General features: G+C 42.9%; 1 protein-coding gene across 3 annotated transcripts in view; it reads left to right on the top strand.

The window, feature by feature from the left end:
* The window catches only part of Sidt1 (SID1 transmembrane family member 1), a 91,696-nt gene that overhangs the window by 38,570 nt on the left and 37,454 nt on the right, over positions 1-15,672 (top strand). For all 3 annotated transcript variants that reach the window (XM_029544607.1, XM_029544606.1, XM_021208858.1), the window contains exons 4-9: positions 2,909-2,954; positions 7,053-7,154; positions 7,859-7,942; positions 9,982-10,069; positions 11,728-11,799; positions 12,355-12,448. In XM_029544607.1, coding sequence (XP_029400467.1) covers positions 2,909-2,954; positions 7,053-7,154; positions 7,859-7,942; positions 9,982-10,069; positions 11,728-11,799; positions 12,355-12,448 — 486 coding nt within the window. The remainder of the gene's footprint in view (positions 1-2,908; positions 2,955-7,052; positions 7,155-7,858; positions 7,943-9,981; positions 10,070-11,727; positions 11,800-12,354; positions 12,449-15,672) is intronic.

Genomic DNA, 15,672 nt, shown 5'->3' with positions numbered 1-15,672 from the left:
GAGGAGGAGGAGGAGGAGGAGGAGGAGGAGGAGGAGGAGGAAGAAGAATTAAAACCAGAAGTGAAATATACTGGAGAGAAGCAGGGGGAATTGAGTAATTGAGTCAGGGGCAGAAATGTTTAACATATGTTGTAGACATCTACAAGATATTCAAAGGATAAAAGATTTAACTAAGAAAAATAATGTGGTTAGCAATAGAGAATCACCTTCAATATTGCCTGACTTCTGGCCTGCTCTCCCACATGTGTAGGTACCCATGTTCATGTTCTCACACACACACACACACACACACACACACACACACACACACACACACACGAGGAAGAGTAAAGGAAGGACTTAGTTAGATTAGTCTGTTACTTATTTTGAAGTGATAGAGACAAATGAAGAGTGGAAAAGACAAAGCCGATAAATAAGGGGTTGATATTTGTAGATGCTGAGTCCCAGAGACAGGAAGAAATAGTGGGATCCAGGTGCACGGGGGCAGATCCCAAACCCAAAAGGATGAACCCTGGAGAGCAAGAGGTAACAGGAGGGCTGGCCGGAAGGGCAGGGGCTGGAAGGGAGCTCACAACAGATGGCAATCAGCAGATAACAGAGAATGACAGTGTGAAGTCCATGGCGCAGAGTAATAGTACATCATTTCCTCAACAAACAAAGTGGGATTTGGAACACCCTCTGCACCCTGCCAGGACTTCACTGATATGAGACTTTCGGTCCTGTGACTCTTACAGTCCCTCACTCCTGGCTCTCCAGGAACTCACCTTTTCTTCTGTCTTCTATTTTATTACTCTCCTATAAATACTTCTTCTTACTCCATCAGTCTGCTTGCCCTTCTGCATACTCTTTCCCCTATCTTCAGAAGTCTTTCCTTTCCCTTCTTCCCTTACTTTAATAGCCAAAGCAGCTTGTGTAAGCATTTGTTTCCTGTGTTTCATTTTGAAACAAATGAATGGAAACTTGGATGCCTCTTGCTTTGACACTGAATTGCCAGTGAGTTTCCTTAGCTTTGTGCTGTTAACTAATAGGAGCCTATGATAAGATGCACCTTGGTCACCTCAGTCAGGGCCACCCTAGCAAATATTGTTTCATCTCCATGGTCATACTGTTGCTTTTGTAGCTACTGTTAGCTCTGCAAAACAAACAGACAAACAAACAAACAAAAAACCATAAGGCTTAAATGTTTCCGTTTTAAAGGCAATAAAACCCAAGGAACCAAAACAAACAAACAAAAACAAAACAAGAAAACATAAAGTCTATGTTGATCCAGTATTACAATTGTCACTCAAATCATAAGGGACATTTATAAAAATTAAATTCCTGGTCAAAGTACCCAGATTGCTTCAGGAAATCTCATGCTTTCTGTTGCTAACCTAGAAAGTCAGTGTTGACTTTGTCATTCCTCTGATCTGGCAATGAGAGCACTAAAGGTCTCATGTTGCCCTGCTAACAGCAGATGACACTTCCCAGATTTGAAAGGGCTTGTCCCAGGCCACACACAGCACAGCACTCTGGCCTTTACCCTGGCTATGGACTCTAAAGTGGACACACCACTTGATCTGATATTGATGCTAGCATCTTTAGATGACTCGAGGTCAGAAGTTTACTACAGTGCTACTGTAGAACCAGTCACCGATGTGGGTAGCAATTTATGCCAAGAGTTAATATATAAACGTTTCATCCACTTCTGTGAGCTCACTTCTGAGACCAGGCCGGTGACAGCCCAAGCAACAGCCATTACTTTTATAAATGGTGCTCAAACTTTATGACCTTAAGTAATATCTCTTATTATATGCATCTTGCCTAATTGTCTTGACATGCCATTTCTAAAAAAAATTGTTGAATTTTAAATCATTTCATTTTAATAAGAGGAATATTGGCAGTGGAAAAAAGTCTTCAGAGAATCCTAGGGAATAAGGATGGTTGAAGAGCCCAGAAGTTCAGGTTCAGACTCGAAATGCAAGGAGGGAGACACATTGGGAGAGCGGCTCTATTATCAGACTTGGGAAATCAGCTATGGTGGACTCCAGAGTGATCTACAGTGTTGAGGCCAGCACCACAAAGAGCATGCGCAAAAGGGCAGCCCTTGCGGAAAACAAATTTGTCTTTGTATTTCCCATCCTCTTGAAATACTCCACAGATGTTCATACCAGAGAGTGCAGGAAAACCTTATGTCTCTTACAAAGGCATACAAAACCTTGTGCCTCTTACAAAATTCTAGCCCTCTCCCTCTCTCTGTGCCTGGATCCTTGCTGGCTTCATATCTGATAAAACTATTCACAGTAAATTCCATTTAGAGAGCAAGTAACTTCATTGTGTTCTTTGGATGGTGCTTTTATTTGATAGATGGGCTTTAGATGACAAACCTAAAGTCAAAGAGGATGAAATTTTGGAGAATTCAGCAGGTGTTGCAGGAGCCTGGGGAGAAGTTTGGGGCAAGAAGAGCCTAGTGCTACTCCTGACAATTGTCCCACAGTGGCCATTAGGTCACCCTGTTTTTAAAGCTCTGCTCTTTTGCTGTGGATCCATTAAAGTTAATGTGAAGTATCACCTACCTTACTCAAAAGGACTCACACCTGCATTTCCTCTTTGGCTACCCACCTCTCAAGATCAGGCTTGATTGATTATATTACTTGATTGGAATATCTTAAACGAGTCCAAAGGCAAAAGCAACCATAATGACCTAATGGATATTTAAAGATGTAAAAAAAACAACCTTCCCCCCCTAATTTTATCATTCTTTATTGTTGAAACCACAAAGTCTTCCTAGAGTTTATCAAATAACAGAACCAAATCTTTTTCAAAAGGGTAAGGTACCAGGTACCTGGGCTAAGGAGGTTCTCCTTTAAGTAGCTTGTTCTTGTTGCCAACTCATTCTTTCCTCTCACTTTCCCCCCATATTTCTCAGGACAAATGTTGCCTTCTACTTCACTGCCAGCCCCTCTCAACCTCAGGTAAGTGAAGGGTTCCCATAGTTACGAAGAGCCCACCTGCTGGTGCTGCACACAGAAACCATGGGACAGGGAGACTGAACTCAGCATGTGTTATTACCCTGGATCTTGCATTATGTCCTCTTGGTTGTTACTCAGATAGGAACCCAGCATTTAATCTTACCACCTTTATTGGGATAAAATGGGAAGCATGCTCATGTTCCTAGGTGCCTACGTCATTGAGTGAAATCACGTGTCTGATATGTCGCAAGGGATGTTGGATGGTCCGTATTAAGTGCTGTGGGAAGGACAAGCACAAACCCGGGGATTATAGCCTGGTGATTGAGGTGGGGTGGGGAGACAGAACGTGGAAGGACAGCAAACATATGCAACGGCTGTTCTGAAAATATAAAAATAAGTCAGAGTCCCATTCCTGCCGCAAAATTGGCAGATTGGATTTGTGTGCCCTGTCAGTAAAAATAATTAGCTATTTTTATGTGTTCCTCAATAAAAAATAACCCCAAGCAGAACAGATCCATGAAACTTTTTTTGAGGTTGTTTTTCTGATGACATTTCTAACTACCTTTTTTTCTTCTTCTTCTTCTTCTTTCGTGGTTTCTGAAAGAATCTATGCTATAACAAGTTCAAAATAGGTTCTTGGCCCTATATGGCGGTTCACACCACCATTCTAGCACTTTAAACATCAACATCAAGGCGAGAGAAATGTGAATCAGAGACCAGACTGAGCTATGTAGCAAGTTCCAAGCTTGCCTAGGCTGCACACTTAGGCACTGTCTCGAAACAGAAAGAAAAGATTGCTCTCCAGCCACAATACTTACTCTATGTCTTTGAACGCTTTAGGATGAATTTGCTCATAAAGGCTTACTTAGCTTTTGTTTTGAATACAGTAAAACTGGGGATTAAATAGTATAGACTTTTGTAAGTCTAATACAATCATTGATGTGCCTGTAAATATTTCACAACAGTCTGACACAGGGAGAAACTTGATGTGTAGCTTCTGTCCATTCCTGGGGTATAAATTCCTCCAAGGCAGCTTGTGGTGATTCCCTGCAGGCTTTACAGCAGGTGGGGTGAGGGGTAGGGGTGGGGTGGAGGGGTGGGGGGCTGGGGGTTGGGGATTTTTGGGGGGGGACAATCAGGATGAGGTAAGGATGAAACTGGGCTCCCCCTGATTTTATTGGAACGGGCACTGGAGCAGGGCTTCCAGAGTCTGCCCCACATCATTTTACTTTAGTCATTTTCAAGTACAGCACAATTTTTAGAAAACAAAACAAAACAAAAAGTGTTTAGGTAACAACTTAGTTCCAAGTACACAATAGTTTAAGGTATATTTACATTGAGATTCTTTACAAAGGACATCTGGCTTCTTTCACAAGAATGAGTACTATTGACTCAGAGATAGTGCCCAAGATGTAGGGTCTAGGGATTTTGACTGAAGTGAGCATAAAAGCTGTGGGTGTCAGCACCGGCCTGGCCCTAAGATAACGTAGAAGTCACTTAGGTTTGACATCATTCATGATGGATCGGTTTTATGGCCTAAAAGCAATGCTCAAGATTTAGGGGAAAGGGTCTGGGATAAATAAAAACAAAAATTCTGGGAGCTATGGGCAGAGCCTGTCTCATCAGGCAGCAAGGGATCCCAAGGTTGTAAAACGATGTCATTCCCGACATTCCAGGAAGAACATTTGTGCACCTTGTTCCATCGAGGAGGTAAGCCCTTTGCTTAACCCGCCTGGCTTCTCTGGTGCTTCCCTGTTTGCACAAGGCCTTTTTGTCCTCTATGATGGCAGATTTCAAATGGCCCATAGGATGTCATTCTTCGTGTTGGCAATAGCTATTCAAAACAGTAAACCTGTGTAAATGAACGCCCCGCTTCTGTTTGTAGCTCTGGGGATTGAACTCTGGACCTTGCACGTGCTAAGCAAGTGCTCTACCAGTTGACACACACACACACACACACACACACACACACACGCAAACACAAACACACACAAAAACTGACCCCCAACAAAACTAAGATCTAAAGTTCCTTTCTGTGAAAGTCATCCTATGTACATACTGACACCCAATGGCAAGAAAGGCAGCAGGCACACTTTGTTCTTCTTAATAGTTAGTGACCATTTAAATTCAAGTGATATTTGGGGGACCTAGATAGGTGGGTCAGCAATTAAGGGCGATTAGCTGCTCTTGTAGATGACCTGGATTTGGTTCCTAGCACCCACACGGTGGTTCCTAGCAGCATCTGATTCTAATTCTGGGGGATAGAATACTTTCTTCTGGCCTCCTCGGGCATTGTACGCATGTGGGTACACAGACATAGATGCAAGCAAAACACACACATAAAATAAAAACAGAATCTTTCTTCCTGATTAAAACATATTTTGAGGTAGGGGTCTAAAAATACTCCTTTGGAGTTTGTAGTGATTTAGAGATAAATTGGACTGATAATAGTTTGGCATATTTATAAATGTTACATAAAGCAGCTAGTGATATATAGTCATTGCTCACACTAATACTCTTGAGTTAGAAAGTATGGCTATTCTGAGACCACTCTGGGACCTCTAGGCTTCTCCTTGGAATAACCCGATTTTGTGTGTGTTTGAATCATGCTCCAAATTACACGTCATGGAAAGATTTCTAAACAGGAACGTGAATGGCATTTTAAAATTCTGACTATCTATATTGAATTAGTTCTCAAAACAACATTAGTAAAGGCCATATTAGAATACAAAATTAAATTTTGACTTTCTTATCTCTTTTAAAAAGTGATATATCTACTAGGTCTGTAAGATATCAGAACTGTTTTTGTAGGTTTCCACAAAACCTTAATCACAAATTTGATGTTTCTTATACAGTTGCCAAACCTAAAATTATTGGGCTAAATTCTCCACACACACACATCCTCCATTTTTAAATGTGTTTAAAATGTTTAAAAGTTAATGTGTGCCGGGTGGTGGTGGTGGCGCACGCCTTTAATCCCAGCACTTGGGAGGCAGAGGCAGGCGGATTTCTGAGTTTGAGGCCAGCCTGGTCTACAAAGTGAGTTCCAGGACAGCCAAGGCTATACAGAGAAACCCTGTCTTGAAAAACCAAAAAAAAAAAATGTGTTTTTCCAATGAATTTGTAACTGAGGTAGGTCAATAATGTCACCTCTTTTTGTTAGCAATGCTGCTTGTGGGTTAGGAGAGAGCTCAGAGGTCAAGAGTACACATTGCTCCTGCAAAAGATGGGAGCGCGGTCACCAGCACCCGCCTTGGGCGGTGGCTAATGAATGTACATAGCTTGCCTTCGGGTCTTAGTGGACACCCTCTCTGGCCTTTGCAGGCACACACACATGTCATACTCACGCATTCGTGCGTGTGCATACACACACATACAGAAAGAGAGAGAGACACACAGAGAGACACACACACACACAGAGAGAGAGAGAGAGAGAGAGAGAGAGAGAGAGAGAGAGAGAGAGAGAGTCTACTGATATTTAAAAGATACATTTACCCTCAGCCATGAACATATTTCAAGGGCTCTCAATGTCAAACTTAATCTTTTGATCTAAGTATCTTCTCAAGACTATCTCGGGGAAAGGATTCTTTACCAAAAGGTTTAGGAAAGAATGACGTAAAGCTAATTCTTCCCTCTGACAAGGTCAAAATTCTTGAGGAACAGGAACATCTGCCATTCAAGGTGTGGTTTTGTATTTCACAACTAGCACACAGTAAGAGCTGTTGTCTGACGTTACATCCTGTAACTTTGAAAGAGGCTGACAGTGGGGTGCCTAAGTAGAAAGTGGAATGGAGCCCAGTATAAGCAGGTTGATAAGAAATGTCCATCTCATAAAATGGCAAGGCAGCCTTGTGTAAACGGCCACTTGCCTCTGCTGCTATCTTCCTCATGTCTGATGCAGCGCCCTGCGAGGAGCAGCTCATTGCTCAATATGTATGAGGTGAATGGGTGTCTGAAACGGGGACCAGTCACTGAGCTTTGCATCGTAAATTCGCACATGATGGTAGAGAAAACAGTCCCGTGCGTGTGGGATGATGGTTTGAGTTTCTTTAAATACATCCTAAGATTAATACATCACGTCCCTCTTTTTCTCATTCTCAGTATTTTCTATACAAATTTCCTGAAGACGTGGACTCCGTTATCATTAAAGTGGTGTCTGAGAAGGCTTATCCGTGCTCAGTTGTCTCCGTTCAGAACATCATGGTGAGCCCCGATACTGTCACGTCAGCCTCCTGGCTTGTAAGATCACAGTGTTCCAGAATAGGTGGGCGGGGGACTGGTGTCCTCCTCTTACCATTCATCTCCCCCAAATGCCAAATAATAACAACATACCAGATAATGCCCATACGCCTGAGTGGGCAGTCCGTGTTTGCTGACTCTGATGAGCGATAAGAAGTAGCTGGCTTCTCACCAAGACAAAGAAAAGAAGGCAGGAGAGAATGGGCCATGGCAAACAAAGAAAATCCAGTTGTGAGTTCAATGAGGAAAATAAAATTAAAACCTACCACCAGTTTTGGTTTTAGATTGTTATCATGACATCAGATCCTTTTGGTATCACAAAACGTTAGCTGAAAAAAAGGTGTTTGTTTGTCTTTTGAGATGGGGTTTCTCTGTGTAGCCCTGGCTGTCCTAGAACTCACTCTGTAGACCAGGGTGGGCTCAAACTCAGAGATCCTCCTGCCTCTGTGTCCTGAGTGCTGGGATTAAAGGTGTGCGCCACCCTGCCAGGCAAAGCCCAAGTTTTAAGAGGACCATTTCATGACTGTTCTGCAGAATAGCTCCATGGTGCCTAGACTGATTTGATTCCCCCGGCCTGTGATGCTGGTGGCACAGAGTTGACACCTGCCTGTGGAAGAACACGGAGTGATAATGCTGTTCCCCTCTCTTTTGTCTCTCCTGTGCTTTAGTGTCCAGTGTATGATCTGGACCACAATGTGGAATTCAATGGTGTCTATCAGTCCATGACCAAGAAAGCCGCCATCACACTGCAGGTGAGACATTGCTTCGGAGGTCACAGCAGTCATGGGGCCCAACTGAGAGTTACTGGCCCGCTGGTCCAGAGGAGAAACCTGTTCATTATGTACCTTGGATCTCTTTTCTTCCTGATTGGTTTAAAAATGAATGGTGCTCTGCTTACAGTCAGTGCCTGGGTGGTGGTGGGCAACACTATCCTTCCAGGTGTTCTTTTATCCCCTTGGGGGTTCTTGGGACTCTACAGGGTGGTAGGATAAATACTTGACAGATTGCTTATAGGGCTAAGGCCAGATGGTTCCCATTTATTCAGTGAGGTGTGATAATTTAGGGTGAAGTTTATTACAGCCATTTAAAGCAATCGAATGTATTATAATAATTTCTACCAGTAACTCTTACCAAAAGTTGGGTTGAACTCTAGACAGAATAACAGATCCAAAGGCATATGGGCCCTATTTGGGGAACACTTTATCCTTTTGGTATTTGTAACTAAACCGATACTTCAGTGGTGTTTTATAGGAAAAAAATGTATATATACTATGCCACCATATTCCAAGAGACAGTCTATCCCAGTCTCTAGGTTGGTACCTAAATCTGAGACCTGAGCTGTCCCTGTAGCCTAAGGCAACATCGCTTGTTGATTAATACATGAAAAATGGAGAGAAGATAAGTATAATTTAGATATCAGATTTTTCTATCAGTCAAACTTGAGGTTTTGAGCATCAAGGATTTAATACCCTCTATGTCTTGCTGTTCATGTTTATTTCTGCCTTAGCATATGAGAATGACGTGGTTCCCCCAAACAACAACAAAAAAAAAAGACAAAACAAATAACAAAATAGGTGTTCATCTGCTTTCTAGGGCTGTATGAGACACCATGACCAATGGCAACTTGGGGAGGAAAAGGTTTATTTGGCTTACACCTCCATCATGCAATAGGGCAAGGGCAGGAAGTCAAGGCAGGAACCTGGAGGCAGGAAATGGAAGCAGAAGCCATGAAGGCATGCTCCTTACTGGCTGTCTTTCCATGGTTCACTCTGCTGGCTTTTTTTATACAACCCAGGACCACCTGCCCAGGACACCACCCATGGTGGGCTGGGCCCTCCCATATCAATCTTCAATCAAGAAAAGGTTCCACACACTTGCCTATAGGCCAACCTTAGGAAGACATTTTTCTCAGGTGATCCTCTCTCTTCCCAGGTTAATGAGAGGCAAAGCTTAGCCATAGCTATAGCACCGCTACCTCAGTGGATTTGGCAGTAAGCACGGCTACCTCAGTGGATTTGGCAGTAAACTGTCACTCTTTTCCTGGACTTGTGCTTCTCGGGTTAAGACATTTTCTTGGTGAACTAAACACAATGTCAGAAATTTGAGCTTGACAAAAATGCCTGAATTAAAGAACTATAATGTATGGTTATCTTGCCAACCCCATTTTCACCAATGTGAATTAACTCATGAACCAGGACTAAAAAAATAGCACAGGTACAGAAATCAAAGCTAGCGCCACAGCCCAGTCCTAACCCAAGCCCTTTGACTCCCTGGCCTCCACTGTTTATCTAACTATTTACTGCATAGTTTTAGACACGTTACTTTTCATTAAATTTTAAAATAAAACTGATAAATTCCGGGACGCATACCTGTAATGACAGCATGCAGGATGCTGAAGCAGGAGTATCAAGAGATCAAGGTCAACCTGGGTTACATAGCAAGACCATCTCAAATATATGCGTATGTATATGTACATGTATATACAAAGGCCATTTGATAATCTAGGCAATTGAAGTTATGGTTTATTGTGTTTATTATCATACAAAGTCCTCACATGGGCACCGATTTTTAAATTCTCCATGTATCCACTTATATTCATGATTGGATGGAGTAATGTCCATAGATGGTCTGGAGCAGAGTGTGAGAATGTGGGAGCCCTTTCTGGGGACTTCGAGAGCAGGGGTGGCCTGTCCTTTTTTCCCTTTTCCTTACTGCCCCTCACTCCCCTGAACTGTCTCCTCCTGGCTGCCTTTCTTCCCTGTGAATCGTGAGTTTGTTGTGTCTTACACAGAAGAAGGATTTTCCAGATGAGCAGTTCTTCGTGGTGTTTGTGATAAAACCTGAAGATTATGCCTGTGGCGGATCGTTCTCCATCCAGGGTAAGAGGCACTGAGGGATACTTGGGAGGGAAGAAAAGGAGGCCAAAAGCTCATCTCTAGCTCTTACTGTGGGGCTAACAGCAGCGACTTGGCAAGGCACTCTAGAGACATTTGGATAAAAAATAAAATGAAATTAATTCCATATGTAAAGGTAGTATGGCTACTACAAAATGTCCCTTAGTACCTTCATCTTTCTAATATAATACTTTAACTCCTTGAGCATTTTATACAATGTATTTTAATCATATTCAAGCCCCAGTTCTACTCCTAACTCTTCTCAGATCCACCCATCACCTCCCCACTCCCCCCCAATATCATATCCTCTTTAATATGTATTTTGTTAAATAACACATAGAATCCAGTTTGTAATGACTGTTTATTCTTGGAATGTGGGGTCACTCAATGGGGATGATCAATCTATCAGGGGCCACACTTTTTCCCTTATCCAGAAGCCATCAACTGTCAATAGCTCCTCAGTTAGTAAAGGTTTATGAACTCCTATCCCCTCAGTGCTAGAATGTTGAGTGGATTGAGTTTATGCAGCTTTTCAACTTTTTAAAAGTCTTTTACAAGTTTGAACAAAGTGAGGTCACTTAGTAAGCATTTCCTTTCCTTCTGCGATGTAAATGCAAAAAGTTCTGTTTCCGGGGCCAGTGGCATGGTGCTTACTGACAAGCCAACTGGACTGAGGTCCATCCCTGGATTCTAGGTGATAGAAAGGGAAGCTCAACTACAGTAAGTTGTCCTCCATAAACACACACACACACACACACACACACACACACACACAACACACACACACACACACACACACTCAGAAAGAGAGAGAGAATAAATGAAATAAAAACATTTTTAAAGTCCATTTCCCAAGGAGTCACTTATATGCATCAGCAGTCAGTCCTTCTACAAGGATGTACGAGGAAAATCTAGTTGTATCCCAGTTGTCAAAATTGTACCTCACAAGACTGTAAGAAAGCCAATCGTCATGACTTATCCCAATTACAAGGGGTTATATAAGCTCTGATGCAAATGCAAATAATGGTGTTGCCCAGAGGGTAAAGTAGACTGTTAATTGAGAACCCAGGCCCCCCTGCTAATGGGTCATATGTCACCTATACAGAGGGTGTTTTCTGTTGAGTGTATTATGGCTCCCTTGGTGTCAGGTGACATTTGTACTTGTGTACACTTTAATCTCTTAATTATGTAGCTCTATAGGCTTACCAGCATCGTCTAATGTTCCTGAATAAACTCCAGGGTCTTTGATGACTGTGTAAAGAAAAAACATTTTTGCTGGCTAGGAAAAACTGCAAGCAAAGGAGGATGTAGCTATCTGGTGTGGGCACATTTCTCTTGAGATGTCTGTGGACATCAGGAGAAAGGTCAAGTCTTTCCCAGTGGAGAAGGAAGGCTGCTCCATGACATTTATGTCACTTGGTGCTGCGGAAGTGCACCCAAGCAAAGGCCAGTCTGAGAGCCTTCACCAGAGGGACAGCTGACACATTAGCTGTTGGCTCTTGCTCCAGTTCTTGTACATCAATCAGAGCGGCCTCTGTATAAGATATTGTATAATACAACTGTTCAGAATGGAGGATGAGAGTCTAGTATCTGACCCATTGTGTTCTATGTCTTGTTTGTTTGTGTTTTTTTTTTTCAACCAGAAAATGAAAACCAGACCTGGAATCTACAACGATCAAAGAACCTGAAAGTGACCATTGTCCCATCCATCAAAGGTTGGTTTTGGCTTTGGAGTGTGGTGGAGAGAGTCCTGTGTGGGGAGATCTATCGTGTCATTAAATGCTAATGTCTCCCTCTCAAGGGGAGCCATCATAAAAATACTCAAGTGTATTTAACGTACAGATAGGATTAGATCTTGAAGAGAAACAAGCTAACATGCATTTTGGTGGTGGAGTGCTTGCCTAACTTGTATGAGGCCCAACAGCCAAGAAAGATGGGGGTAGAGGGAATAAGGAAGGAGAATTAGAGAGAAGGGAGGGGGAGGAGAAGAAGAGGGGGGGAAGAGAAATAATGGAAAAGAGGGATAGAGGCAAGGAGTGGAGGGAGGGGACTCAACTCCAGAGTTGTACATAGTGATCTTTTCAGGTCGTCACTACGAAGCCACTTGTGGGTAGCATCCCAGTGGCCTCCCACAGTTCTCAGCTCCAGTGACATTTTATTAGGATTTAAGAATGGATGTGATGGAAGCCCATCCTTTGAATGGTGCTGTCTCCAACACAGTCCTCCTATTTCCGAGGACAAGCTGACCAAAGCTGTTTCTCTCTCCTCAGAATCTGTGTATGTGAAATCTAGTCTTTTCAGCGTATTCGTTTTCCTGTCCTTCTACTTGGGATGCCTGCTCTTTGTGCTTGTCCATCATGTGAGGTAGGTCCACAGGTTCCTCCTCCCCTTTGGCTCTCTGTATGATGTTCAGTGCATGGGCTTTGGAGCACACTGAGTGGTCTGTTAAGTGTGGTCTTGGGCAAGTCTGCTTTTCCTCCTGTACTTGGACTGCAGGTTTCTCTTACGTGGCGTGAAAGAACGTTTGGCTCACTTGCAGATGTGAAGTCAATGTCCCACATAGCATGCTGGTAGAGTTTTCACCGTGAAAACACAACAGCGAGGTGACTTGTCTGTGTTTGTACCTGAGAATACTCGCTGTAAATCCCACAGACTGAAGGGAATCGCCAGCTCTTTAGAGCATGGAGTCTGAGAACAAACTGAAGCATTCTGTCGAAAATTTAATTGAATGCTTAAAATAAATGTTGAGGTGTAGTCTGTAGCTGGAGTGGGGTGCTTTGATAAATATTATCAGGTGCACCAATCTCCCAGTAAAATATTCCTTCAGGGGAAAGGGAGAGCTAATGGTGGTATAATTTGAGCAAGGAAATTTCCCTGTTTAAGAATATGGAGTGTACCCCCCCCACACACACACCCATGGTTTTAAACATAAATAAATAAATAAAATTTTATAACACCCTCTGCTTTTCTCTGCGGGGCTGAGCTTTGGGAATTCTGGTTTTGTTATGCTTTCTGAGAAACATCTACGAAAGGATGACAGGAGGCGTACAGTAAACAAATGGAGTTTTCCCCTCTCATCTTAAACATGAGAAAAAAATGTACAAAGACAACAGAGAGCTCTGAGACTGTTTAGGTAAGCCACATACCAACCGTGAGGAGCGCTCTTGGCTTCTTCCTTGGCATAACAAAGACCCATCTCTCAGTCAGGAAACAACTCTTTTCTACACTCTTATAAAAGTTGAGATACTGCCTTCAACCTGCTCCCTACTTGGGATGTGCCTGTAATCCCAACCCTCAGGATAGGGGGAGGGGGGAGATTAGCAAATTTAGAGTCTACAGGAACTAACTACATAGAGAGTTCAGGGCCAGCCTGAGCTACAGAATGGAGAGCTTGTCCCAGAAGACCAAGGCCTGGGGATATGAGTCCGTGGGAAGCGCCTCCCTAGTGCGTGTAAGTCTTGGGTCTCAGCTTCAGCACAACGAAATTAAATAAAAATGGATCTGCCGCTTTCCAAGCCGGTGGATTGAAGCACCAAACTAATTGGGAAATATGCATTATAGGCCATTTGGAAAAATGGAAATATATGAAGACACAAAGAGAGGAAAGATCTAAACACCCACAAATATGTATCCAGTGAACCCAACAAATTTAGAACAACAGCTCCCCATCAATAAGGCGTTCCCAGCAACATGGACATTCAAATGAGTATATCTCCCCCATAGCAGGCCAAAAGCTCACCGATAAACACAGAGAAAGTGCCGGGATTGGAAAATCATTTGCAGGCATCACAGCTAACACTCGCTCAGGTTAAGAATGGTCGGTAGAGCAAGGTCTGTATTCACAGCTACTCCAGAGGCTGAGCAAAGGGTCGCAAGTTCAAGGCCTACCTGAGCCCCAGAGTGAGTCTTAGCCTGGGCAGCCCTGCCTCAAGATTTCAAAAGAAGTCTCCAGGCAGTGGTGGCCCATGCCTTTAATCCCAGCACTTGGGAGTCAAAAGCAGACCGATCTCTGTGAGTCTGAGGCCAGCTGGGTCGACAGGGCAAGTTCCAGGACAGCCCAGGCTACACAGGGAAACCCCATCTCCAAGAAGGAAAGAGAAGTCTGTGGATGTATCCCAGTGATAGACCAGTTTTCTAGCATGGGCCAGACCCTAAATTTAATGCAAAGAAAAACAGTCACCCATGACTGCTGAGGAGGGGGTTCCGACAAGGAACAGGGTACAGTGGTTGTGTGACCTGACAGTGTAGCTTCATAAATTACTAAGTCAAGAGAGAAAAATAATAAATGTGCAGCAGAGGAACAAAACACACTGATCCATCGATGAGAATAAATACCATTGGGGGAAGGTGAGCAGAGTGTGCCTTCAGATAAGACAGTACCCCGAGAAGAGGTCATTCATTATCTATAGCTCCTACAAATGTATAACTTGAAACTAACCATGGGGAAGCATCAGACACAAAATTTGTCATAAAGGGGACAAAAGGATCCAGCTACAAGAGATGTTAAGTGTGCAACTGAAGACAGTAGATCTTGCATTAAAAGAAAACCAAGATGTCATAAAAGACAGTTTTAGGCCTTTTAGAGTTGGAAGACACACAGTCGATGAAAGAGTCTGAAATCCTAGCTATGCTAGGTGAAAAGGAATCTCCAATTCAAGGTCGGCCTGAGCTACCGAGTGATTCAGGTCCAGCCTGGACAACTTAGGGCCTGCCTCAGAACAGAAAGTAAACAGTGGCTGAGATAGGCCAGGAACAGAGCACTTCCCTAGCATGTATGACCCCCAGCAGCACATTAAACAAATCTGTATGCAAGCATTACATTTGAAGAATTTGACTTTTTTTCACTCTGTAGAAATAATGAAGGTAAAATCTATAACAACCTCAAATGACACAAGAAAAAACTTACATACATATAGATGAGTACATTGCTATGAATTAACATACATGTACATGAGCATGTGCTGTAAAGTAACATACATGTAGACAACCAGGTGCTATAAATTAACATCTATGTAGATGAGTATGAGCTATACATTTGGGAAAGGAGAGCCGAGGAACAGAGCAAAAGCCAGGCTTATTGGTGTAGACACTGGGGTGACAGAAACAGGAAGCTTGTGAGTCCCTGCAAGTCTAGCCTACTGGGTGAGCTCCATCCTGAGAAGAAAGGAAAAAATAAAGAAGAAAGACAGAGAGACAGACAGACAAAGATGCTGACAAGTGGATCAAGATAAAGGATGTATCAAGAGATGTTCTACATTCTATTTTTCTATTCCTCCCTGAAACATCTCTGTAAATTGAAAATTATTTTAAATTACAAGGTGAAAAACAGAGCTTACGTGGTAGTGCCCCAGCTCAGCACTCAGGAGTGGGAGCCAGGAGCACAGGGAGACCAGAGTCATTCATCCTCGGCTACACAGTGAGTTAGAGGCTTAATTAGCTACACAAAGACACAAAGATCCTGAGTTTTTAAAAAAAAAAAAAAAGTGTTAAAAACAGAAGCTTAGGATACAGGCTAATAGTGTACCTGGAAAGTATATACAGGAAGGACTACCAGCTTGCTGTACCAAGTTACAGTTATTCATGTGTTA

Source organism: Mus pahari, chromosome 12, assembly GCF_900095145.1.
Source record: "Mus pahari chromosome 12, PAHARI_EIJ_v1.1, whole genome shotgun sequence".
NCBI classification, from domain to species: domain Eukaryota; kingdom Metazoa; phylum Chordata; class Mammalia; order Rodentia; family Muridae; genus Mus; species Mus pahari.
This window is presented reverse-complemented; position numbering and strand designations above follow the sequence as displayed.